At 39.6% G+C, this 27,235-nt stretch overlaps 1 protein-coding gene and 1 long non-coding RNA gene across 5 annotated transcripts in view; one reads left to right on the forward strand and one right to left on the reverse strand.

The window, feature by feature from the left end:
• The window catches only part of fhod3b (formin homology 2 domain containing 3b), a 95,591-nt gene that overhangs the window by 911 nt on the left and 67,445 nt on the right, over positions 1-27,235 (forward strand). For all 4 annotated transcript variants that reach the window (XM_046045567.1, XM_046045568.1, XM_046045569.1 and 1 more), the window contains exons 2-3: positions 8,288-8,394; positions 14,812-14,876. In XM_046045567.1, the coding sequence (XP_045901523.1) occupies positions 8,288-8,394; positions 14,812-14,876 (172 nt within the window). The remainder of the gene's footprint in view (positions 1-8,287; positions 8,395-14,811; positions 14,877-27,235) is intronic.
• Positions 25,969-27,235, reverse strand: part of LOC123968685 — a 3,750-nt gene continuing 2,483 nt past the window's right edge. Inside the window, exon 3 of the long non-coding RNA XR_006824522.1 lies at positions 25,969-26,736. This is a non-coding gene — a long non-coding RNA (uncharacterized LOC123968685). The remainder of the gene's footprint in view (positions 26,737-27,235) is intronic.

Consider the following 27,235-nt stretch of genomic DNA (forward strand, 5'->3'; position numbering starts at 1 on the left):
CCCCCCCCCCCCCCCCCCCCCCCCTCAGTTTAACCTGCTTTTCCTTCTATATATTATCTGGACTAAGGGATATTTTTCAAAATATTTGTGCCAGTTAATTTGTGTAAGAAAAGAGAAACAATTAAGGAAACAGACAAGTGCAAAGTGTATATACTCATGATCTAAATATTGAGTGTTTGGCTTCCCTCAACTTTAAGTTGGGTTCTTCTTGTATCAACTATGAAGGAGCTTGACAAATCTTTCTTAGAAAAGGATTCTACTTTGTGATACCATGAATGGGCAGATTTAAAATCCATGTAGGGAACAATTTCTGCTATTGTCACTACACCGCCCCAATTTCAGTAGGTGGGGTCAAACGCCCAGTGGGTCAGTTGTTGAAGGATGGAAGAGGGTAATTCCCCACTCGGATTGTCCTAGATCTGGGGATTGGAATTCTGATCTCAACACAACTTCTAAATCCATGTTTATCTAAACATAACTGTAGTTTGAGTGAGATCTTACCCTATTGGCCCTATAGGTGTTATTTAAAAAAAAATCAGAATGCGTTTTGCTGTACCTCTCTACATTGTTGTGTTTGGTCAGCTGCATCACGTCTGTCTTCATTTATTCCTAACTACTGAGTAGGTGAAACAGTATTGTTTTGGTTGCAGAAGCTGGCCTTCCCAAAATCCACAACTGCACAGCCAGTTTTAAGCTGCTCAAAATGAATGTTCTTCTTGGTATGGTGTAATTGCCCTGTTTAAGTTTCAAAGAAAGCCAGTGAAATAATGTAAACCTGAAGCCAGTTTTCTATGATTTCTTTTTTTCTTTTAGCAGCATATGAAGGCTATATGTCTTGAGAAATCCCGGTTTCTGCCTTCTATGTGCATCCAAACAAATTTTTATAAAGGTCTCATCTACTAATCTAACAAAGCAGTGAGGCCATAACATCTGAGGTTGGCTCTTTTATTGAGCATTTATCTCAGTCTCGTTGGGAAGTCGCATAAATAGAAAGTAAATTGGGGTCTTTCTTCATTCTGTCAGATCAATGGTACTCCATCTTGTTTGAGTAGAGCTGGTAAGATAAGTCATCGAAGCCTCAGGATGCTGTGGATCACCACAAAGCTGGCTCTCATTCTGCAGCCCACTCGGTCTGACCAGCAGGATGGGATGGGAACGCTTTCCACTGTTTGAGAGAGGAGAGGGAAGTGGGTAGAATTAAAAACACAAACAAAGAGCTGATGTACTTCGAATGGTCTCAGTTTAGCAGTAGGCCAGCTGGACCGCAAACTAGACAGACAGGGAGTACCGGTGGTAGGCTCTGCAGTGCCTGGTTAGAGAGATTTGGTCACCTGGGCATTTGTGGTTAGCAGTAACTCGAAGGAGCAGCCCTTGTGCTTTTCATAAAAAATAACAGTCGGATGGATGACAAGACTGTGTCACCACATTGGAGCAATGAGGTGATGATTCACGCCCTCAGTAATGTGTGAAATTGGTGTGACCCTGTATATACCTCTGACAACAAACCTTTTGTCTTTGAGCTCTGTCTCTACGGTGCACGTCAGTCTGGTATAAATAGCTTGCTGCTAACACATGGTGCTGAGGGAGTCAAAACAGCTAGCATATGCTGTCTCTGGACTGTTCCTGTCAGTTTCAGTATGCAGTCTCAAGAGAGGAGATCTGCGTGTGTGGTTGTTTATACATGTGCGTTGGATTGAGTTGTGCATGGGATGGCACCTTGACTGTGCTGCTGTACAAAGTCAAACATCAAATAGGAGTAACCGTTTGTGATCATCAAAAAGCTTAAAAAATTATGACCAGGCCAGGGATTATATTTTGGACCACTGGGGATTCAAACCGTAAATGCTTGTTGTGTATCAACCACAGCTTTGTCAAGTCAGCAAATGCACTTTGAAGTCAGTTTTTCACTCTATGGCCTTTTGGAAAATGTCATGCCACCATGTATCATTAGCAAGTAATAATTCAGCAAGTAATGTAGGCTTACTGTCTTGCTGCCGTAGCTCTGTTGAATCTTCTGACGGCTTTAATGGGATTTAAAACATTTTGACTATAATATAGACCATTGTGTTAAAGAAATATTCATCCATAAAATATATATCTATAGCATTTTATCTATAAACAAGCTTGTCTGTTGCTCCTGTAAATAGAAAGTATGACTAGTCATTACCTGACTCAGCTGTTTTATTTTGTCATGAATAATGTACTGTCCTTGTCAGATGACGAAGTGTGCATGGCATGCTGTTCAAATTTAGCTGGAGTCATCGCAAATCTGCTGGTAATGTCAACGCAAATCAATAGATCAGTGGTCCTCTGCATGCTTTATTCTCTGTCAATGTTTTGTAGTTTGTGGCCTTGAGGCCTGGAATCAGATTGCAAAGCAGAATTCAAGGGAGGGAAAATGTGGCTAAGTCTTGGAGGATGGACTCTCACTTTACCAATTTCAAATTTTGGGCTGGTTTTTTTCCTGCGTTTTTTCCCCCTAAGAAATTACAGAGTCCCATAATGAGAAGTTATGTTAAATGCTGTAAAATACAGGTTCCTCCTTCATGCCTGTCAGAGCTCCTTCGAATTCTTTCACTCATTGTTATGCAGAGTTGAGGTTTTGCCGGTCTCTGCACTTTGGAGGGTTTTCTCAGCAGAGGGCTCCTTTCAGTAGAATGCAGCATCCATGGACAGACTCATCCTTTACATGCTTGACAGAAATTTAAGATTACTGTTGTGGTTTCTCTTTCATGCATCAAGTGTGTTTTAATGCGTTTTAAATCACTTCTCTTCTCAGAAAGACCACAAATACCATCCTCACCTTTATCAAACAAACTTTAAGCCTTTAAAGTGGCTTACTATAATTCCTCTTGTTTGATTTACTATGGTGCAGTTTACACACAAAAATGTTAAGGGTGGCTAACACAATATTAGCATTTGCACATGTAAAAGACAGTGTTGTTATTATTAGGCTATTGAGTTTCAAATGTGTAACTTGCACACACTGTATATGCTATCTCATTCCAGATGTCTTTCCATTGCGCAATACAAAGACAGTTGGAGTGAGAGTGAGATAGCAGTTTTTAATTGAAAATTGCATGGTGTTTATTTTTAGTCCTTTCTGCCTTAACTGCCTCCCTGGTCAGCGGACCACAGTATGGTGGTTGAAGGGAGAGGCCAGACCTCAGTGTGTGAGCAGAGCACTTGTGGTTACTTCTCTGGACTTGGCCATTACAGGGCCACCATGGGTTCAAGTCCTGGGTGGGGACAGCTAAGGAAGCCTCTGCTACTGATAATCTGGTAGCACTCTTCCTGGATTAAGGGCCATTTATGTGCATCAGCCTGGCATGGTTGTACATGGCAAGACCTGTAAACGGTAATCCAGTTTCCTTATATAATAGGAACCCTAAGTGACACTGGTTGGAGGGTGGATGGTGTGGATACATTTAGAATAGAATTTACAAATGGGGTCTGATTAATGGCAGCATTGTATATAGTTCACTTTGACTTTTTTGCTTTTTGGTTTTGGTCTGCGAGTTAAAACCTTGTGTGGGGAAATGCATTTCTTGGTACCACAGTTAGCTAATTACTGGTTACTGCTGCAAATTCAGCCCAATGTTTTGTCTATTTCAGGTTGTGATACAGAGTGTAAAGTTGAAAGAGAACAAACAGGCTTTTTATCCAATCCACAAACTTCAACAGTACTTAAAGTATAATTTAAAGAACTATAAAATATAAAAAGAGTGAACAATAAATAATACACTGAACTGTTAGAATCAAACTTGGTTCGTATATTGACATAATTTGTACCCATTTGATGAAAGCATTTAGACTTGAAAAAATATCTCTTTCTCTGTATTGTTAGTGGTATTTTTTCTGCCTGCCGAAGCAGCCACAGTATTTTATAGAATAAACAGTAGAAGGAGAAGTGGATGGTTAAAATAAGCAGTGATGGAGAACACCGTGAAGTGACAAACTAAAGAATGGTGACTAGAAAACTTAGACTTCTTTAAATGAAAGTGTTTCCAGATGGTTCAGTTGACGAGAAATCACTTGCAGGTTCAGTACATCAATTACCAAAGATATCACCAATAAATACACGTCAGAATAATGAATGAATTAATAAACCAATGAATCCATGAATATTTAGGACATTGTGGACAACCACTTTTATATTATATTTTGTGTATTATTTATTTTTATGTACATTTGTGCATATTTTGTGTCTTAGACATTAGGGGGACTCCTGGTGAGAAAAAGCAGACATTGAAGTTTTCCTTGGTTTGGTTCACTGTCTCACAGGTTATGTAGGGCCCAGCCACTGGTCAGCATATGTGATTTAGTGTGTCTTCAGCTTCACGCTACATTTCATATTACCGTCATACCCATTATTTTTAAAGGCATGTCAGTCCATAGGCATATAAATAGTGGGCCTAACTTTGGCCCCTATGTCTGAATTTCCAGTCAGTCCAGAATCTGTCCTGTAATCTGGAGAAGCACTTGCTTCGCTCCTCTGCCTGTGTACTGTGTAGCTTTGTTTGTTTGTCTTCTTCTCCGTCTACCTACCTCTCTTCCTCTCTATCACTATCTCTGTCTCTGTCTATCTCTCAGTCTGCCTTACTGTAAGAACATCAACAACAATCTTGTCACTGTCGTAGAAACAATAGGTTTTTCTGAGCGACTTAAGTTTTCGGTGTATGTTTACTGCACCGGCCCTGTGCTTTGCCTCATCTCTGGTATCGTCTCAAAAAGAAGATGTCCAGCCTTATATTCTCTACAGCTACTATATTACCAATAATCATTTGGTTTACTATGCATGGAAAGCAAACAGAGTCAGAGAAAGTTATCCTAACCAACCACATGTTTTGTTTCAGTTCTCAAATATGACACAGTCCCTGAGTGTTGTAGTGAAGTAATACAAACAAAGTGGCCTAACAGATCAAAGCCAAATCAGACCCATAATGTCTTTCCCAGCCTTTTTCCTTTACGTTCAGTTAAGTTATTGTCATATGTGGGAGGAAATTGAACTGTATCAGACCTGGCAATAACCGGTCTAATTTAAAAAACACATGGTTTTAGATGTTACATATATGTTTACATGCGTGGCTCTTCTTTTAAGAGAAACAAAAATCTTGCAGGCTGCTTATTTGGGATGTGCTTTATGCAAGTGTGTCATAGTCTTTCCTACCTCAAAACCCTCAGTGTGGGCTGATAGGAGATGACAAATTTAGTGAGGTCAGTATATTCGTGCACTCTATAGTCTGTTGTTGTTTTAGACACCTTGGCTGCTGATGGAGCAGAGCAGTGCCACTCTCTCCGCTTAAGTCATATGTTTGCCCTCCTGTAATGATATTTGCTTTCCCGTCCTCTGCTTCACCGTTGGAGCCGCTATCCTGTGGAGATGACAGGCTCTGAATATAAATAGGTTAATATCTCCAATTTGGAGGTCAACCAGACCAGTGAACAGACACTCTCATTCCTCATCTCCTTGAACACAGTTAGCTGTTGACAACCATTCACGACCAGACAAATCGTAGCTCCTCTGCAAAATCAACTTGTGTGATGATAGTTTATCAGACGGGGAGAGCAAAGAGATAAGAGGCACCAGACTGCCAAACTGCTCCAAATCTGCATGACTTCTCTCCAACCTTGCCGTGCTTGTCATTGTAGAGTGCTGACAGGAGCTGATAAAATAACTGTCCATGGTTCACAGCAGGCTAGACATAAACCTCAAATACACTTTGCCCATTGATCCATAAAAAGGACAAAGATGCTATGTTTTGTATAAAATTTTCCTCACACAGCAAATATGAGCATTATTGTGCTTGTAACTGATGCTGTGAATTAAAGGTCCAGTGTGTAATATTTAGGAGGATCTACTGACAGAAATGCAATATAATATTCATAACTATTTTTTCAGTGGTATAGAAAGACCTTACATAATGAACCGTTATGTTTTTATTAACTTAGAATGAGCCATTTCTATCTATATACACCGTGGGTCCTCTTACATGGAAGTTGCCGTGTTGCGCCACCATGTTTCTACAGGAGCCCAAATGGACAAACTGCTCTACAGAGCATGTTTCGTCTCTACGTTCAATATGTACAAATAAGGAGAAGAAGAACTAGGGATGCACCGAAATGAAAATTCTTGGCCGAACTCGAAACCAAATATAATGAAAACATTTGCAGAACACCAAGCACCGAGAATATAATCCAATTAATCTTATTTCCACCCTGTATAGACACCTTATTTAGAAAACTGGACATCGTCACATGTATCCTTGAGCTAAATTCATCAAATCTTGTATCGGTTCTTGGTATCGCGCAACTTGAAGACTTCATAGCCTCTCTTCAGGTAGGAATCTCATACTGCAACACTTGTCTTTGTAAAGAGAGAAAATGACAGGATAAAGTTGCTAACCTGCCAGTCAGCTTGCACTAGTCCGTTTCAATGGATTTACCATAAAGAATTACGAGTGCACTTGTCACTCCAGTCACCCATGGAGTGGATGTGCTAGGAGACAATTCAGCAGAACAGTGTCTGTCTGATTTTTGCATCTTTCTCAGACACAAAAGGAGTCGTTTTCTAGCTTTTTTTGGCTATATTTTTCTAAGATATGGTCAAACGCTGTTCCTGGGGCACTTGTAATAATTACAGTCGCTACCCAGAGAAGTTTAAAGGAGAAGTACAATTTATTCTCTTTCCAAAACCTGAAATAAATCCAGAAAAATGTCGGCTGTGGATTGTTCCTAATGTAATGTTAGTTAGCTAACACTAGCTAACTTCCAGCTGACTGTAACATAATAAAGCCCTACTGTTCTGCTTTTTAATGACTGCAATAATGAATAGAGGCCTACCATATCATATCGATATTCATATCGTTGTCTTTTGTCTCATTCGTTGGGGGATGCGGTGGTTCACTTGTACTGTGTGATCTTTAATTATTTTCACGTTTGTTTGAGTCAGTTTGACAGCCTGAATACAACCTTCAAATGTATAATACAACTGTAAAACTGTCTGCTTCTTTCTGTGATTGCTTTTTCCAACAAATTTGTCAATTTCTCCAGAGAATGCAGTAATAGACAGTGGCAGCGCCGACAGTTTGTCGGACTTAGCAACCGTAACTAAGGGGGGTGGGGCTTAGCGAAGGGTCAATTGACTTATTAGGCCGAACACCGGAAGTGCTTTTTTTTGCTATTTTCGGATGATTAATTTCAGTGGCCAAACATTTGGTCCATCCATAAGTAGAACTAGTTGAACATTAATAGTAGTAGAAGTAGTAGTAGTAGTGGTCGACTGGTTTATTATAAGTAAGAAAAGAAGAGAAATTTGGACAAATAGAGGCCGCAGATATTATTTAGCACAAGAGCTGACGAGCGTGTCAGACACCGTAGCTTCTCCTGTGCGCTTGGAAAGGAAGGGGTGAGCGGTGACTAAAGGTGCATTCATGTGGCGTCGAAATCCTTAAATCTTTATTGCAAAAAGAGAAGTGTACATGGGACTTAAAGAACTGGCGACCTGTCCAGTGTGTACCCCGCCTTTCGCCTGATGTCAGCTGGGATTGGCTCCAGCTGCAGAACTTTGATTCGTACAAAATCATGTGTTGCATATACATATTTTGCGAACATGTAATTTGTAATATGATTATAATGGTTAGTTTCCATGTAGAGTGAACTAAATGTCTAAATGTTGTTTATGCTCTGATAGTGCTCAATCAGTAATCAAACAAATCTTTGTATTAGCGTCTATGTTGATTCCACATTCTGACTTAAGAGTGCATGTACATACTGAAGTCGGAAAAACGACTACACAACTCGGGAAATGGGACCATCCAAGGAGCACGTGAATGCACCGTGAGCTGCTGGTTGCAATTCGCAACCCTCACCACTAGATGCCACTAAAACTTACACATTGAACCTTAAAAGAATAAAAGTCTTACCACATAGTGATTAATATGCACATTGTTATGAACTTTTATTTTGCTTGTAACACATGCTTCACAGAAGCAGCAATTTAATTTTAAAAGATAGATTTTCACAGCTTTGGAAAGGTTTGATCATAGATGGTCATGGTTGTAACACAGAACTCTCCAACTCAGCCTGTTTTTTTGCGTGGGTTCTGCTCAGATCAGTTTGGAGCAGTATTTGTTACCACAGGCTTTTGGATTCCCGCATCAGCCGACCATTAACACCTCCTACTTTATTGATGTTTAGCATTCTTTATTTGCCTAAAGTGGAAATATCATGATCTTTAGGAAGTAGAAGACAAATCAGTGTTTCACTGTGTCTTTTTCCCATCTAGCCTGATGACTGTTCCCTTCAGCTGTCCCATAATGGAAGCTACCTGGACTTGGAGTCTACCCTGGCAGAGCAGAAAGATGAACTGGAGGGATTTCAGGAGGAAGGAGGGTAAGATCACAATTGCCTCCGTCTCGCGCTTAGCTTTTCCTTCACTATCACCACACTTCACAAGCAAACAATTGCACATACAGAACGTGCTGAAATGAAAAACACTCTGCACTAAAGTTAAAAACTGAAATACATTTAGATACCTCTATAAAAAGGTGGTCATATTTTTTCTGCACTTCAAAAGGTGCAGCTGGGTCTTGTGCCAGAGCAGCTCAGATTGAAATAACAACTGGCACTGCCTAGCAGGTTGATAATGTGTGCTGCTTGCCAGGCTCTGATTGTCCAGGAATAGATTGTTCATGTGTTGTGGTCAAATTAGCTCTTACGAAACAATCAAGAGTAACTAACTTTAAAGGTTTTTATTACAAAAATTTTCAAAACATCTGAAATATTAGCTTTATCTGCTTTAGCAGTCAGACATAATCAGTACAATGTGATTACTGTTTTTCGAGAGACAGACACATAAAAATTTTGGCAAGATAACAGGGAAAAGATACACTATTTAAGTCCTTGGCCATGGGGATACGTATCAGTATCCTGCTTGCTATATTCCTTTGCCTAATGTGATTCTATTATAGTGATTTGAATCATAATGATACCAATTTTATTCCGGCATGAATTAGTGAAATAATCCCTTTTCCGGGCCTCAGCTGATTGAGCTCTCCTGCTCAAGAGCTTCTCAGGAGGTGGTTGGGTCAGTCGAAGAGCTGAGGGGACAGGCTTTAGCCCACTTGAGGGACTCTCAGTTTCAGAAGTCTTTCAGCACTTTGAGATTGTTGAGGAGAAAAAAAAATGAATATCAGTGTTATTAGCTTCACTAATTCCGCTATGAGTCAGTCACATAATATTCCAACAATCTCATTGGCTCAGGACATGCCATTTTGTTAGCTGATAAGTTAATGGAACCTGTTTCTAGAATATGATATTTTAATTCTAATATGATCTTAGTTGTATAGTATGAAAGTTAGTCCTTCAAATATTTTATCAGTTCTGTAGTGGTATTAGCGCCCTTTTTCGTTACAGACTACATGTCTCAGAGTTTCCATGGCATTCATCCATTCATGTCCCTTAAAATACCTGGCCTCCCTGGCAGAGTGGCAGTAGTGATGTCAGCTAAACCACTTATGAGGTGTAGACACGTCTCATGAGTAATCACCCTCATCTGTATTGAATGTTACCTCAGTGCCCTCATTAGAAGCAGCCAAACTACAATTGTACACCCACCACCACACAACTCTCACCTTCTAATTTAGCTGTATTGTTTCCTTGTATAATATAGTTAAATGAGGCTTTGTCTTGACATAGCTCCTAGACCTGGCTGAAGAAGAGAGATTTAAAATTGTCTTAGTTTCATTTGTGTTTCATACCCGTTCTTCGCCCAGTTACTTTATTGACTCCATATGTTTTTGTTTTTTTTCATGTACTGTGGAGTATGTTGATATGTCATTCATATGCTGCCCACTTTAGATGATCACAAACCAAAGGTTGGCATAAGAGTTCCTGGTCGGCTGGACCGCAAACATGTATGGATTTATTTGTCTAACTTGGAATTCATAAGCTGCTCTCTGGCCTGGTGTTTCTATTGGATGTTGAGAGTGCTGTCCTTTCCCAGCTCCATCTGAAATTGTTAGGAGCTTATAGGAGGCTATTGAGAGCTGTGAGGTTAAAGTGGTCCACTTCTTCTCTCGTCAAAGCCCGAGCCTGCCAGGTCTCGTGTTGTGCCAGCTGGCACAGGCTGGTATGGATGTGTGTCATTAAACCCACACAGTGTTGTCTGAGGGGGCTGGGGATGAAGGTGGTTAGCCAATTATTTTGTAAAAATAGGGCAGTTCTGCTTGCTGGCTTTTTATGGTGCTGATGTGCCCAAGATTACATCCCCCACTGCTCGGCTGTTGATTTGATGATTATTGAGCTAATAAAAGGTCTGATGAGGCATTTCACCTTTACTTGTTCCATTTTATTTTTGTTTTCAACCACCGTTTACTGCATAAGATCCGTCAACAACAGTTTCCAACTATTTTCTGAGTTTTATAAGTTGTCAAAGTAATACCACGGCACTAACTTCAGCTAATAAGCAAAACTGTGTGCTTTCAGCATTTCTGCTTTAAGCCCTACCATTTGGAAAGAGAATAGTACTATATTCACACACAGCCTGAGTTCCTGAATTCCCCTGATCATTGGTCATTGAATCCATCTGTAATTGATATTAATGACAGGTTACATTCCTGAGGCGCCTGTGTCATACCTAGTGTCTTTACAAACAGATTAAAGTATGATCCTTTGACAGAGCGCTGCAGAGCCAGGAGATATCCATGTCATGGGAGCTTAAGGGCCATAATTACTTCCACACCGTGTTTGAAGCTCAGCTATAGGAGATTGTGACTCATAAATCCCCTGTCCCATCTTTGATACCGTCTCACTCCAAGTTGTAAACTAACCCTATAGCCTAGACATGTGCTCAGACATATCTGCACAGATTTTAGGTAGCCAGCAAGCCATTTTGGTTTGTAACTGTGATTGAATGATCCAGTACACACAATTTTCCGCATTTGAAGCCCAGAGCCAAGGTGGAGTGTGGGGACAAAGTTAGGACCAGATAGCCTGACATGTACTTACATACATTTATAGCAATTGAATATGATTGTGGATTACATTGATTGAAGAGCACAAGCCTGTTGTAGCTATTCTTGGAAACTCGGATCTAATGTTATAGGAAAAATGTTGTATTGAACTCACGTGTGGAGTTTTGTGTTGGGCTCAAATATGTGACACTGATTGACGGATGATTAGTAAAGTTGTAAGTCCTCAAGGACATATTCCCTGGCTTGTCTTTAGAAGATAACATGAAGTGCCGTTATTGACTCCATAATTGATTCAGCATGTGAAATGTGTAGCTGACATACAGTACAAGCACAAGCAGCAGAGGAAGACACGTTTTAGCCTTTCATTGCCCCTTTGACATATAAAGCACATCTGAAAGCCCACAGTTGTTTTTTTTTGCTGAATATGCCTTTCTTGATTTTATTGACTCTTCTTGATGTGTTCAACAACTAGTTAGAAGTCAGGCATTTTAAAATCCAACTGTTCTTTCTTCGTAGGCCTCAACTATTCAGAGTTTCTCATCACATCCTTTCATCTCTCTTAGGACAGCTCCGCTTACATTATTTTCATTTTTATTCAGATCCACTTGGACATTGTTTCGTAGGCTCTCACAGCACACAAGATTTTCATTTGAGGACGAAAAGTACATTTGAAAAGAACCAGAGGAATTGTCAAAAACAGTACAGCTTAAACTTCAAGGAGGGAAATAAAACACCGGTTGTCCGCTCTCTGTTTGCAGAGCAGTTTATGGGTATTATTAACAGAATAGAACAGCTTGGTGATTGTTCAGTGAGTTAGAGAGAGTGTGTGTGTGTGTGTGTGTGTGTGAGAGAGAGAGAGAGAGAGAGAGAGAGATCTGGTCAGTGGTTAGTGAAGCGTGAAGCAGACCCTCTGAGGGAAATGAGCCCTGTAGATAGTGTCTTAGCCTGATTTTTCAGCCTTCTTATCCCCCTGGCTCACTCAGGCACTGCAGGTCCCCCTATAGACACTGATGCAGGAGACTCAAGCAGGGGTGTTCAGCAAAACATGCTGAGTCAGTAGACCTCTGTGGGGCCTTCTTGTCTGGCATTAATTGGTCTTTGAGGTGAAGTAGTAATGTTCACATTCTGTTGTTTTATAAACAGTGCCAGTAATGCTCCTGTAGATAAAGCCAGAGAGCATGGAGCTGGCAGGCATCCACTGGTCCAGTTGTCGCTGCTCTGGGTATTAGGATTAAGACGGGGCTTTATGAGAGTGCCGTACAACAGACCAGTGATGGGAGAGAATAGAGAGGATAATAATGTAATGTTTCTAATTTCACAGCTTTTTATAACATTTGATAGGCAAAGTGATGATGATGAATATCAAATTTATGCTTTTAAGTAAAATATTTATAGCACACTGTTTATTTTCATGTACAGAATAAATAAAATGCTTAATAAACTTTCGTTCAGTCTTTTTATAAAGCCATCTAAATTTGACCAATTGCCTTGGGTAATGGTCACGAAGTAAAAAAAAAAAAAAGTAAGGAATAATTGCTTGTCAGTTTTTTAAATTTTTTGAGATTATTAAAAATAATCAGGTTTATTCAAATGATAGCAATAAAAGGGAATTTCAAAAGCATGCTGCTGCACGTGATGAATCTGACAGACACTAAAAGAGGACAAGGGAATCAGTAGGTATTATATCCCAACATGTAGCTAATTGGTTATTTGGAAGTCATTCTTTATGGTTGTGATTAGTTCTGTAACTTTGGTCTGCACCCCTAACAGGCCCGCATCACTGTCTGTAGGAGCGTCCAATGTTCATGTTTAATTGGTGAGGGGGTCCTGAAAACCTCACTTATATTATTCCATACACATTTGTGTAATTTGATAATGAGCATGTTGGCCTGTGTAGCCTCAGGTCTTGGTGAAGCACGGGGATACTGTTGCAGCCAAGCAGAGAGAAAGCAGACTTTTGTGACACAATGGCTCTGGTTACCCATTTGCCTCAACAGCATCATGGAGGATTAAGTTAATGTATGCTGTCTCATCTCACTCTAGTGAAGGTCCACGTTGACAGATGTTGCTCCTGTGTCGCCTCTGCTCGTTGCTTCATATTATATTTAATAAACAGTGAATTTATACAGACTAACCCAGCCATATAATCTGCCTGTGTGCATGTCAGTGCAGTCTCCCGCTGACTGGTCGGGGCAGGAAAGATGCCTGCTCTGTCTGGATGTGTGGAGAAGTTATACAGTATTTTTTATGGTGAGACATCAGTAGGATCTGTCTTATGTGGTGATACTTTTTTCTGTCTGTCAGACCCACTACTGCCTGATTGTCACAAACATAACAGCCTGTTGCTGGCGCTGTGCCAGTCCGAACAATCACACAGCTTTTGTGCAGGCAGCATAAAAGCCCATTTGTTAGAGAGCCGAATTGGGGGGGGGTTGTTGAGCAACTCTACCTGCTGTGCTCTTGTCTACAGTTGTCTACTGGGTTTGTTTGTATGCTTCTTTAGCTAGTTGGGAGGTTAAAGGCACAATCTCTGATCCAAATGTAAACAAAAGGGTGGCCCCCACCACCAAAATTCAAAACATGGGATTGGAATGTGCTCTCCCTATCAAATTAAGTGAGACGGCACAACAACAAGATCTGAGTCATCATTTAATTTTAATGTTTGTCTTAGTTCACATTTGGGATGCAAACACAAGCCCTGAACAAATGTTTAATTATAACTCTATGAAAAACTCTTCACGCTAATAATATTCTATATTATTCTTATCGTCAACAACCCCACGAACAAGTATTTACTGTGCAGCCAATGCCTGATATACTTAATTTCTGCCAAAGATATCCATTATTGTCCAAAATCTATTAAAAACACATCAGTGAGCCACACTGGTGAGTTGTTCCTTAATGTCAATCCTGCACGCACCGTCCTGCTGACATAAATACCCACCAATGCAGCATGTATGTATTATAATCCATGTCTGAAACCAGTCCCCAGAAATTCACTACGTAATCCTGTTAGTTAATACTACATTGCCCAACTGTAAAAAGAAATGAGTGAGCCTTTAAAGATTTACATTATCAATAGTAACGACTGAGCTTGTGGCAGACTACCACAGACAGGGTAGGGAAGTCGGAAAGTATTAAGAGATGGACTAAAGCATTGTTGGTTAGGGTCTTTGCATGCTATTTGTTGATGTTAAGGAAAAAAAATTTTCATCAAACTCTGCACACAAATTAGAGAGTGGGCTTCTAAGTAGCCATATTATCCTTTGCATGACTACAAGCCGCACTGCTTTCACTTTCATGATTGAATGGAATTGGGGTGCATTGTTGTTGTCTTTGTTTTGGCTTGTCATTCAGACATTGTAAGCAGTTGATAGGATGGTGATAGGATCTTGGCATATCTCCATTAACTCAGGGGGCGGGGTTGACCTCTGAGCTGCTCCCATCATTCATTTTTTGCCTATGGCGACCTTTCCCCTGTTCTGTTCCGTAACCTTTTTCCCTGGTGTGTTCAAACTGCAAATATTGAAGGGTTTGGAAGACTGAATGGTATAATTTGTTGAAAAAGAATTTAGCTTGAAGATCTTTTTGCACCTTTGCGCAGTAGCTATTCAGCCATTTAATCTTGTCAGCACATGCTTGCCTGCCTCTGACATATTGATGGGTGCCTCAGATCAGAGAGACATTCTGTGTCTTTATCTTGATAGCGTTTGTACCACCACCACCACAAACACAGACAGAAGCACGCAGACACAAACAAATTTAAATAATCATGCATGGCTTAATGTCCAAGTAACATTTCTCTTTCTCTCCATTTGTCTTTTTTTCTTCACAGGAGGGGCAAGAAACACAGCATTATTCTTCGAACACAGCTATCCGTCAGAGTTCATGCCTGCATTGGTGGGTAATAAACTGCACTATAATCTATACTGTACATCACATCTGACTTTATGACTGTCAACTTGTCTTTCTCAGTATATTTCACCAGTGGGGTATGAGTTTTAATTACCCCTGCTACCAGTGGATTGTTTTATTGGGGTCCTTGTTGAGCTTGCACAGTGGCAGTTTTGGGAAATAGCCTGGAATCTTAATTTGAGCGAGAATTAAAATCATTTCAACAACTCTAAAAAACAGAGCACTGGCATAAAGCAGAGACTGAAAACATTTAATGTTTTTTGGAGTTACTGTGTTCTGTCACTTTGTTTTATTGGGCCTCCTGGTGTCTTTGAGTAATGTGAGGAAACTAGCACAAAGCGCTGAGTGAAAACATATGCAAATGTCCATGCACGTGGAATGCTTGCAAACACACAGAATGTGCTTATCAGAAGTTGTTGGCTTTTGATTAAACTGAGGATGCTAACTGCCTGAGCTTTTACTAATGTACAATGTACTGGTTTTTGGCATAAGTTCTTGTTTTAGACTTTCCTTCCAACATCTTTCTGGCAAGAGGTAACTGATAAATAGGTGTTTATTTTTTTGCTACCTTGTTTAATGTATATCTAATGTAAGAGATTAATGCACATGCCCTTGTAAAGTAATTTACCAGTGACTTGTAGGGTTTGTTAGTAAAGAGTACTGTGGTTGTCAGTAGCAAAACGTGGAGGAGCACACATTCTCACACAGAGACACACAGGGCCTCCTCTACAGGCTTCAAGTGTAAAAATAACTCAATGCCTGGAAAAGCTATTATGCTGTAAATTGTCAGAATTTGGTCGTTTTCCTCTAATGCAGTAGAAGTAAACCAAAGGTCCAGACATTTTTCATTTGAATGAAGTCACTATGATCTGAGAACTATCTATGATAGCCATCTCTGGTTATTTATTTGTTTGCTCATGATGATTGCAAAGAGGGTTTCTCTTTGATGCACTTGCCATTATAATTATGTAACTGATATGGTAAACCTTTCATATATTATATTAGCAGGCTTCTCAAACTGTTACACTTAATTCCTATTGTTTATAACATTGTTGGGAGATGCTCCCTGATTTTATAACACAGGATACCCAAAAGACATTTCCAGTTGTTTCCCGATGTTACAGGTTATGCGCTGAACATGACTGTAATTGAATATTTGGCCGAACCTTGTCCGCACACTACTCTGAACTGGCTTTACCTTATTCTTTCCTCCTGCTGGTGCTTGGCTTAGCTTAGTGAAGCCTGGGGAGCGGCAGACAGACTCGCCGCTCTTCTCTAAGTGGATGATGACCCTCTTTCGCTCTAAGTTGACAGCCACCTGTTGCCCTTCTCTAGTCTCCCTCAGTGACTGCCTGCGTGGCTTGCTGATTTATTTCCTTGAGGCTAGGTGGTCACTGTTACTGTAACTTGTCCAGACATTTGAGCCTAATTTTATTTGACTTGAGGGCTTACCCCATGAGTGCAGAATTACTGGATGATTTTCCTGCGCCACACAGGAGATAATTCGTTAGTCTTCCAAAGACAAATGGCATGGTATTCTTTAGCCTATGCACTTGTTCTGTATTAAGGGATTGCACATGTCCCTGCTGTCAGTTCATAAAGACCAAAATGTCCCCAAAGAGAAGCCCCCTTAATGTCAGTGATTTTTTTTGGTTTGCTGGCAATACACTTATGCCTTTTTACAATGAGGGATGTTGTGCAATGAAAAAACTTGAACTCTGTCAAAATAAATTGCCTATAGCCAGCACAAAATATACAGAGGCATCAGAGTGGCTTTAACACCGTAATTTTCTGAATCTCTGGAAATCCTTTATAAATGCTCCTTTTGTTCAAGCCCAACAAGCTTGAATAAATAGCACCGCTCTTGTGTTTTTAGCTTTAGGTTAAATTAAACTTATATCAAGCATTGCCAGCGCTGTTTGGATGCGGTTTGTTTAGTGTTAAATAAAATTTCACATTGACTAAATTAGCACACCCACGTTGTCAAGATAAGTTGTTTATCCCAGAGAATCCCCTCCATTAACATGAGTGATGAGTTGGTTATAACCATGTATATAATCATGTCATTTAGAACGATTTTGTGGAAAACCCATTGCATGTATTTTAAGTTTTAATCAAGTTGTACATACATTTGTTTATGTTATGTGTTTTTTTAGGTTTCTCCAAATCTACACATGATGTGGCTAGCCTTTCAGTTTGTGTACGTGTGTGTGTGTGTGTGTGTGTGTTTCAGAGAGTGCATGTGTCATGAACCACAGCAAGACCTAATCCAGGCTTCCCTAGTCATAGTCATTAGCTCTCACGTACATATGGTTCTGCATGGACTAGGCGGAAGTCTATGCATCAGAATGAGCGGAGGAAGGAACGTGCTCACCCAAAGAGCTAATGGTTTATTAAACTGTTTTTCACCGACCCACCTCTGGCACAGTGATTTGTTGTAATCACAGAGTGAAACAGTCCAGGCTCTTTGTTTACTATAAGTGCTTTTTTATGTAACTACTAACCTTTACTTCAAATGAAGGTCTAATGAAATGACTCACATTAACATTTGAGGCTTTCAGGTGACACTTTTGTCCAGAGGAGCTTCCAGTATTAGCTTTCCTGGAGCTTAAAGGCCAAAAACAGTGCCCAAGGGTGATAGATGTGATGATTATAGATGTAATAGTTATTGCACTGTAACACATGTGTGCCACTGTATCAAGGCAATATGGATATTTGTGTATGCATTTGTGTATGCCTTTCTTTGAGAAAAAAAGAAATTGGATTCTGAATGGATGGTGTTTATTAGATAACCAGCAGTGGTAATGGTTTGATCTTTGTTTTTATTTGTTTGACCAGCACAACAGCCTGGGATTCAGAAAATTAACTCAACCCGTCCCTCTCTGCGTGTTAGCACTGGCCACAGCCTGTTGAAATTGTCGGGCTGTTATTGTTGTCGGTGGACTAGATGTGGTAGCGAGGGACTGATTAAAGCAGCCTTGTGCTAGACCTACTGTCTGCAAGTACTGTAGGTCCTGTTCTTATGTGCCGTTTTGTTTCTGAGGCCGCCCGTACTGCAGTCATGTGATGTTATGGAGAATTTGAAGACAGGGAGAGAGACAGAGAGAGACTAAAATGTGGGCCGCAGAATGTTTAAATGGGGATACCAAGTTAAGAATTAACAAATGTCACATATGTCTTGGAAATATCAGCAGCTCTCGCAAAGTTAAAACTCCAAACAAGCTTTCTTTTGTTGAGTTCATGCAGATGCACAGTCAGAAGCCGCTCATTTGGCAATAAATGATATTTATGTAATGCTAGGTTCACATTTGATGTGGTAAGTCTATCAACTGCAATCCAGAAAATTCTCTTTGATTCCCAGAAAATCAACTTGAACTCTGTCACACTCATACTGCTGCAGATCTTTTTATATGGAGCCAGCTGTTCCCCAATTACACATCACAGAATTTTGGGTGGTACAAACTTTTTTTTGTTGTTGTTTATAGCAAGAAGTTATTATTCACAAATCAAAAATCATACATTTGGCAGCAAAAATTTGTTGCTATTCCCCTTTAAGAGCAGGTTCATCTGTCAGCACATTGATCCCAGCTGAGGAGTGACCGCTGTAATCAGAGATGACACATTCTTAGCGGATTATCTGCCTTGTGTTTTACAACCTCTTGTAATCCACGCTCAGCGCATGATTCATTGTGACCACTGTTGACTTGCGTTTCTTTTTTTTTGGTGCTATAATTTCGTCAAATTGGTAGTGTTGATCTTCAGGTTGACAACCGAAAACTCTGCAGTTGTTAAGATGGAAGACGATGAGCAGTAAATTCTCTGCGATTATCCCTCTGCAACACATGTTGGAAGATGAGTTCCTGGCAGCTCACAACTTAGTTGCATATTAACAAATACCTGTTAAGTGTGGGCTTTTCAATGTTTGTTTATCTAGTCTAATTATTGTGTTATTATGTGTAAATATGTCTACTGTGAGTGTGTGTGTGTGTGTGTGTGAGTGAGTGAGTGATCTTAAGACGATAAGATCACCTGTGGGTTATGGTGGTGCTCCCAACCACCATGCCTGTCTTTTCCACAAACACTGCCAGATCTGTACTAAGCCATCTGCAGTTTTGTGGTTACACATAAAAACAATTCCAGTAGTTAACCTGCTTATTAAAAAGAAGATCAGCTTGAAATGTCAATATCATTTTGTAAAGAGCCAAAAGAGTTACTTAGACCTTAGGTTATGGCTTTGCATCACGGAAAAATAAGTCGTGGAAAAATCTATTAATACATGTATTTGACATTTTCATCTAATTAATACTGGATCCTCAGCACAGCACCACACTTCAGAGTCACATCAGAGCAATCAAATCAAATATCTAGTCATGTTTCTGAGACCGGCGAGTGCCCAGCTAGCGGGGAATAATCAAAAACACGCATATCACGTAGCACTCATGAGACACAGAGGTAGATCAAATGGCCTGGTCTGTCATCTCTATGACTTACCGCAAAGAGACCCCAAAATGGGATCATGGACTCCAAGTCACCCCAGGAGGCCAACCTAAACAAGACTGTGCCAAAGAGGGGAAATGTGAGGCCGCAAACATCTCGGGAAGAGAAGTGAGTGGAATAGAGTCTTGCTTTTTAAATCACAGCTGATAGCAAAGCTAGATCACTAGAAGGTTTGATGGTATCACTCACCTCGCACTTTCTCTCGCTCAGTTTTTATATACTCTCTGTTTGGCCATGAGCCCAGCAACCCCATGCAGAGAGATAACAGCTTAGGTTAATGCTTCATTTATGGGCAACAGCACAGGACAATGTTTCCCCTCATTTTGTCCATGTGCCCTCACAATGCAACATTTTCCAATTTTTGGATGGGATTAGGGCTAATTGTTAGCTCTCTTGTTGACTTGCTATACATGCACAAGGTTGTAGACTATTATAACATAATTTGTATATAAAGGCATTTATATGCTCACGTTCACATGCACGCACTCATGCAAAGGCTTGCACATAATAAGGAGCCATCTGGTTCCAGTTGTAAGGCCCCTCAGCGCTGCTTCTCACCCGTGCAAAAAGAAGAGAGCTGTCTACGTTTTCATCCAAGAGGGGAGTACTTTTTCCTTGCTATGTTTACAGGATAGCCGGAGGAGGCTGAGCATGCAGCATGACCAGGGGACTAAACTGTAGGCTATTCCTATGTGGATAAATTGGGATCCTATAGCCTCATTATTGAGTTTAAGTGCAGTAAACAGTGATATTCTGTCCTTTTTATTATTCTCCATTAACCCCTTGATGCCGATTGTCGCAAATTCGCGTCACACGTCTTCCTTTCAGACTGCAGCCAAGATAGCGCATGTATTACCCCAATGCCTGTTTGTGCATAGTCGATACGTACCTAGGAACCTTTTGCAAGCCCTGGTTTCTCGTTTATGCCTGTACACCTACATCATACCTGAATCTATATCTTTTCTATGTTCTATAGACAAATTAACAATCTTCACTTAATTTAACATCAGCTTAAAAGCAAATTAAAACAAAAATAATTTTTTTATTGTAAAAAAAATTCAGGCATCAAGGGGTTAACCTCCGACAACTTGCCAAACTCCTGTCAGAAAATCAAGTGTTTGGTTCAAAATTGGTGTAACTTACATTAAACAGTCAGCTCATAAAAAAATATAGAGTCGCACATCACAACATATGAGTTGGACCGCTAACAGTGGAGGCCATGTGAACCAGACCACTGCGGGGTTTACCACTGCTGTGAGACTGGAGCAGTCCTTGTTGAAGTGGACAGGTGTGTTACCTCAGTAGCCACAGACTTTAAACAGCTGACTGCTCGAAGCAAGGGAAACTTGGATGGAATCTGAGTTTGTTTTTGTCTGCAGAGAATTGTTTATTGCATATTTACACAAGGGTCTATGATGGTTTAGCGCTGAGGTTTGAGTTGCCTTTGCACAGCCAGTGGTTGCCCTCTCACCATATCCTTAACGTAAGAGCAGACTGAGAAAACACGTGCATGAAGTTGTTTTAATTTTTATCTCAATAATTTTACGCAATACAGATTTAAATATCATTATGTTTAGCTGAACCAGTTTAGGGCTGCAACTTACAGTGATATCCATTATCAATTAGCCTAATCTCACAATTGTGTTTGGTCTTTAAAATGTCAGTAAAGAGTGAAAAACGTCCATCACAATTTCCTAGGCCAAGGTCATGTCTTCAACTTTGTCCTTCTAAATATTCCCAGACCCCCAAACATTCAGTTAGGATCACATAAAACAAAGAAGAGCAACCCACCCTAACATTTTAGAAATTGAAATTTGGAAATGTTTGGCATTTTTGCTAGAAAAATATTTTTTATTTGACTATCAAAATAGTCTGTGGTTATTTGTTGTTAATCAAAAAGCCAATTTGAATTTTGATCAAACATTTTTTCCTCTTTTCCATTTGGATTTAATTTTGGTAGCCAATAAGTCTAACATTCACCTGCTATGGTTTTTTTAATGCCTTTTTGGCTCTACTAAACATGCCTCTGTACAATATGCTTAATTCATCATCTTTGTCATATTTGAGATTTGAGTTTGGGGTCATGGTTGTAATATATGGGCTGGGAGAATTTGAGTGGCAGTATTGACTAGAAAAAACCTTGACCTATAACTCAGTACCCCATTGGCCCTCAGCCAAATCACAGCGTGCCATGGAATTCCATCTCACACCCTCCCTCACATGTCATGCTGGCTCCTTTTCTTTCCTTCTGCTTTGATGTCAATGTCTTTGTGAGGAAATGTCTCTTTCCCTCTCTGCATCTATCAAGAGAATATGAGAACTGCTTAAGAGAACCAAAGCACTTCATCTCTTCTCAGTTTGTCGTTACAGTAACTGTAACTCATCCAAAGTTCTATGAAACAGCATTGTTATTTCTCCTCTCACCTTGGATCAAGCAGTGTTGCCACAGCTGGCTAGCTTTGAATCATTTACCATCGCTGTTTTACTTTGAAGGAGGACTTATTGGGTTTTTGTCACATTCATGTGCAGAGATGGATTTAGTCTTTAAGATGACATCAGCTGGAAAAATAAAGATTGACAGGACCTGTATAGGCCTGAGTTTAAAAGCATGTGACAGTTGCACAGTCCAATTTTTGTCCAAATTGGAATAACTGGACTATTGGAGTCAAAATGTCACTCTTGTAACTTTTTTCATATAATTATTTTGGTGTGGAGAGACCATATTGTGATAAAACATTTGTGTGCTACATATTTTCACATTTCTGTACAAGCTATCTGAATCCCTCATCTTTCATAACCAAAAAGATTTACCATAATATCTAGCTTTCATCCTCTACTTGCTCTGTCTCTTTGCTTTTTTACTGAAAGACTTGGTCACAGTAGCATTCTTGTTTTCCACCTCATTCTGCCTTTGCATCTTCCTCCCTCTGACTTGCCAGCTTCTCATGCCATGGGCAAACATTATGATGTAGTCAGAGGAAACATGCAGATTTTATGTTTCTATTTTATCAGCTAACAGAAGAGATGTCATGCTGTTACCATGTTAACAATTTCTTTTTTAATCTCCCAGTGCCTCCCCTCTGTGCTGTAGCTCTGAAACACCTGTGGCTTCCCGTGTTTCACATTGTGTTGTGGTAACTGGCTGGGAACCAACAGAAACTTCAGGCTTATTCATTGTGAGCCATTTGGCAAAGGTAAAAAGTATGTGGCGTTTTATGGTGATGTGTTAATGATTTGAGAGCTGGCCACTCATGTTCTGGTTCACAGCAGTGTAATCATCCATAGTGGGAGGCATTATACGCAGCTGTGGAGTGATTATAGATATTGCCAACCATATTGTGATCTATTGTAAATATTAGCTAGGCCATCGGGTATGCATTTCTCTTTATCAGCTTCAAACATGTTCAAGGCCAACAACTATAGTTGTTATTTTTAGAGCTGATGTAAGCTTGAATCCAAGGCAAAAGTGGGATAAGTAATTAAATTGTAGGGCATTAATGAAACACAATATCCTTTTCACTGTTAACCTCACAACAAGCATTTTGTGTTTGTTTTATATAGAACATTGAGGTGAAGAGGTCCTGATGCAGTTGCAGTATTTATAACAGAATATAATACCGATGAAACAGGAAGTTTAGACTTCTAATGAATCACAAAGGAGGATTCTGTCCATAGCGTGGCAATTAAAGATGCAATGAGTTTAAAACGTTCAAATTAACTAACATCAACAGAACGTGTAGAAAGTAAAAGTTCTGATGTTATGTCAAAGACGTCTACACTCATCAGCCACTTTATTTTGTACACCTTGCTAGTACAGAGTTGGACGCCCTTTTGCCTTCAGAACTGAGCATAGCATTACGCAGTTGCTGCAGATTTGTCGGCTGCACATCCATGAAGCGAATCTCCTGTTCCACCACAAAGGTGCTCTGTTGGATTGAGATCTGGTGACTGTGGAGACCATTGGGGTACAGTGAACTCATTGTCATGTTCAAGAAACTAGTTTGAGATGATTTGAGCTTTGTGACATGGTGCATTATCCTGCTGGAAGTAGCCACTGTGGTCATATATGGATGGACATGGTCAGCAACAGTACTCAGGTAGTCACATTTAAACAATGCTCAATTGATACTAAGGGGCCCAAAGTGTGCCAAGAAAATATCCCCCACATCATTACACCACCAGCAGCAGCCTGAACCGTTGATACAAGACAGGATGGATCCATGCTTTCATGTTGTTTACGCCAGATTCTGACACTACCATCTGAATGTCACAGCTGAAATCACAGACTCAGACACTTACATTTGGCTTTCTAATTCGGTCTCATCAGTCATGCAAAAACAAAAAATGCTATTGACAAAGTTTTAGTTTCATTATTTTTATTAAAATATTTTGCACTGTTTAAATAACACTTGTACTTTGCATGTTCCTGTATTTACTTTGTGATGACTCCCAGTCTGGTTTCCGCCGCCACAGTCTCTTTGTACTCCTGTGTTACTTTCAGTAACAGTTCCAACAGTTCTGTGGAGTAGACCATCTGCTTCATGTTTACACCGGCATGCGCAAGCCCAGTGTACGTGAATGGCCACTAGATGTGTTTTCAGTCGTTTTAATATAGACAGAGATCAACTCTGATACACAGCTAAAACGCTGCTGTGGACGGAGAAGATCGTATTTGTTATAAAACTGTTTAAAAAAACATAGTAGTGTGGATGTAGCCTGGCATTACCCCACTCCTCTCTCTACTCCTCTCATGTCAACCCTCCCATTTTAGACTGTGCTTCTTGCACATGGATTTAATATATGAAAACAACCCACTGAAATAACATTAGGCCTATACTAGTGATAAATTGGGCTATATTAAATTATAATGAAAATAGTAACTATAAGTAATTTTAACAATATACTAACAGTATATTGTGGAATTAACATTTTACTTTTATTTATTTAAATTTCCAGAGTTTATCATTGACTCAGGATGCCTGTGCTCCTTTATCTCCTAAATAATTTGGCTATAGCCTTTTTTGTTGCAGTTTTTATAGTTGTAGTAAATTTATAAAGATGCTCTTTGTTCTGTTTTTGTAGTTTATTACACAGGAAATCTATATTTGTTAAGCTATAAGATGTTCGCAGTAACCAGGCATAGGCTTCTATGGTTTAAGTCTCTAAGACAGAGGGAGTGGAATTTGTTGCCCATGTTTCCTGACAATAAAGTAAACAGTTATCATTTCATGATACTTTATCATCTATTAATTTTAATACTTAATACATTGTTTTAGGACTAATTAAATAAATATACAGTATACTGTATAATGCCACATGACAAATAAAAGGCTTAAAATAAACCCAGTGATGAGTGATCTGTATCAGCCGATACTGCTTTCAGCATACGGTATTCGTGATTGGCCCAAAAAATCTGGATTGGAGCACCTCTAATGGTGAAATACTCAGACCAGCCCTTCTGGCACCAACAACCATGCAACGTTTAAAGTCACTTAAATCCCCTTTCTGACCCATAATGATGCTCCGTTTGGACTCCAGCAAGTTGTCTTGACCACGTCTATATGCCTATATGCATTGAGTTGCTGCCATGTTATTGGCTGATTAGCTATTTTGTTTGTTGTGTGTTAACAAGCAATTTAACAGGTGTACCTAATAAAGTGGCCTTTGAGTGTATGTATTGCGTTGCAGAGATATCTTCGGAAGTTAGCATAACCAACTAGCCTCGTCCCATTATGTCTCATAATACCCATTTTGTACCTCAAGAGATAGCAAAAATCATGCGGCCCAGATCTGGCCCAGATCCTTCATAAGTTCTGGGCCAGATCTGTAAAACGGACCCGGGCCGGTGTCCTTTAGCACAACGGGTCAATGCCGGTTCGGATCCGGTTTTTACATCTGGGCCGGCACTGGTCCAGCTCCAGAACGGATGACAATTATTATGTAGTCATTTGGGCCAAATGTGGGCCAGATCTGGACCAGTTCCATACTGGATCTGGCCCAGAGTCTCTAAGATACTGTTGAGGATCCGGTTTTCACATCTGGACTGGCACTGGGCCGGCACTGGGCCAGCTCCATTTATTAGTTCTGGCCTGGATTCACACCACCTCTGGCCTCTTTCATAACCTTGATCTATACCCACAAAACATATACAAAAATATGATTTTTTTTGTTAAAGGGATAGTTTAAATTTTTACCATGAGATGTTGTGCATGAATCACCAAGTGCTATGGATCCTACTACTAGATAACAGTGAAGGTATACCCTTTCTGTCTGAGAAGCCAAAGGGTTACTGGGATAGTTTCAACCACAGAACTTATGGCAGGAGCTGGTCTATATAATGTATAACAAATAGTGACTTGTATATCACTAAGGTACACTAAGATTTCTTGTTTTACTTTCATTTTCATTTTCCTTGCATTTTAAACTGGATTACTTTTTTCTTTTGAATTTAAAAAGCATGGACAGTCAAAACTACTGTTACACTCTGTTACAAAGACTGTTTCTATTTGTCCTACACAGAATTTCAACAAAGAAAGTGATAGAACGGATGAGTGACACATTTTAAATTTTATTTAAAATACACATTTTAAATTTTATTTGAAATGTTTGAGATAAAAAGAGAGGACAGAAACTTAAAACAAAGTAGATAATTGCCAAACTAACATTCAATCTAATAAACACATTTTACAGCTCATTTCTGTCTTTAACAACTGTAGGAACAAGAAACTTCACTCCAGTTGACTTGCAGGTCCAGGTGATTAGTTTCTAGTAACCGTACAGTAACCACACACCTATGACACAGGTGTTATATTTAAATGAATGCAGAAGTATTAAACTCTAGTTAAAAAGCTCAATACATTGACATTGCTATCAGTCTTGCATAGTGTAGTGTACCATTAGTAATGATGATAGTAAGAAAGTAAGATTTGCTTTCTCCCTGAGAGAGATGAGAAGATATATACCACACTCATGATACCATACTCTACATATAAAGCTAAAGCCAGGAGACACACGAGATTCTACGGCCTAAACACACAAGATAACGTTTTAATTAGCGACAAGCGATAAGTTTGTCTTGATAGATGATTACTGCCAGCCATTTAGATTTTAACCATTTTCCATGACCATGGTATAAATAACAAAGATTTTATAGCCAAAATACAATATCCAACTCCAACTAGTCATGTGAAACCCAGAAAAAACTGTAAAATATTCATACACATTGTTTTGGTGGCTTTACGGGAAACATTGATGAGACAAGTGGAGAAGTGGGAATGCCATAACCCTCACATGACACCCAACAAATCATCAGTAGTGGAAGAGTGGGGGATGGCCGATGTGTTAATTTCTGCAAAGGATAAAAGAATGGGTGATTACTCAACTGATAATGGCAATCACAAATTACATAAAATCCACAGAGATTAGTAATTTTAAAGGGGGCTGGACTAGACTTTTTTTGCCCTCCTAGTTCATCTACTAGTCACCTCCACATATAATACGTATACTAAAATACTTACTTATCAACAGAGTTCTTGTCAGCATTTCTTTAAAATATTTCTTTTCCCTTTACTCCTTTCCAATTAATCTGTTTGGCCACTGTGTTTGAGAAAACCATTGAATGTATATTCCAAGATTGAACAGTAAATACTATTAACAGAATGTTATCTGTGAAAGTTGCTAAAATAAGGATGAAAGAGCACTGTATGCAGATCGGTGGTGAAGTTACTAGTACAGCAGAGCTGACCGGAAGTCAGACAAAATGTAAAAAGTAGTCAAAACACACAAAACATTTTATACATTTGACAGTTATGTGTACAGTTACCTGTATCTATATAATCATATGAAAA

The sequence above is a fragment of the Micropterus dolomieu genome, linkage group LG03 (genome assembly GCF_021292245.1).
Source record: "Micropterus dolomieu isolate WLL.071019.BEF.003 ecotype Adirondacks linkage group LG03, ASM2129224v1, whole genome shotgun sequence".
In the NCBI taxonomy this organism is placed as follows: domain Eukaryota; kingdom Metazoa; phylum Chordata; class Actinopteri; order Centrarchiformes; family Centrarchidae; genus Micropterus; species Micropterus dolomieu.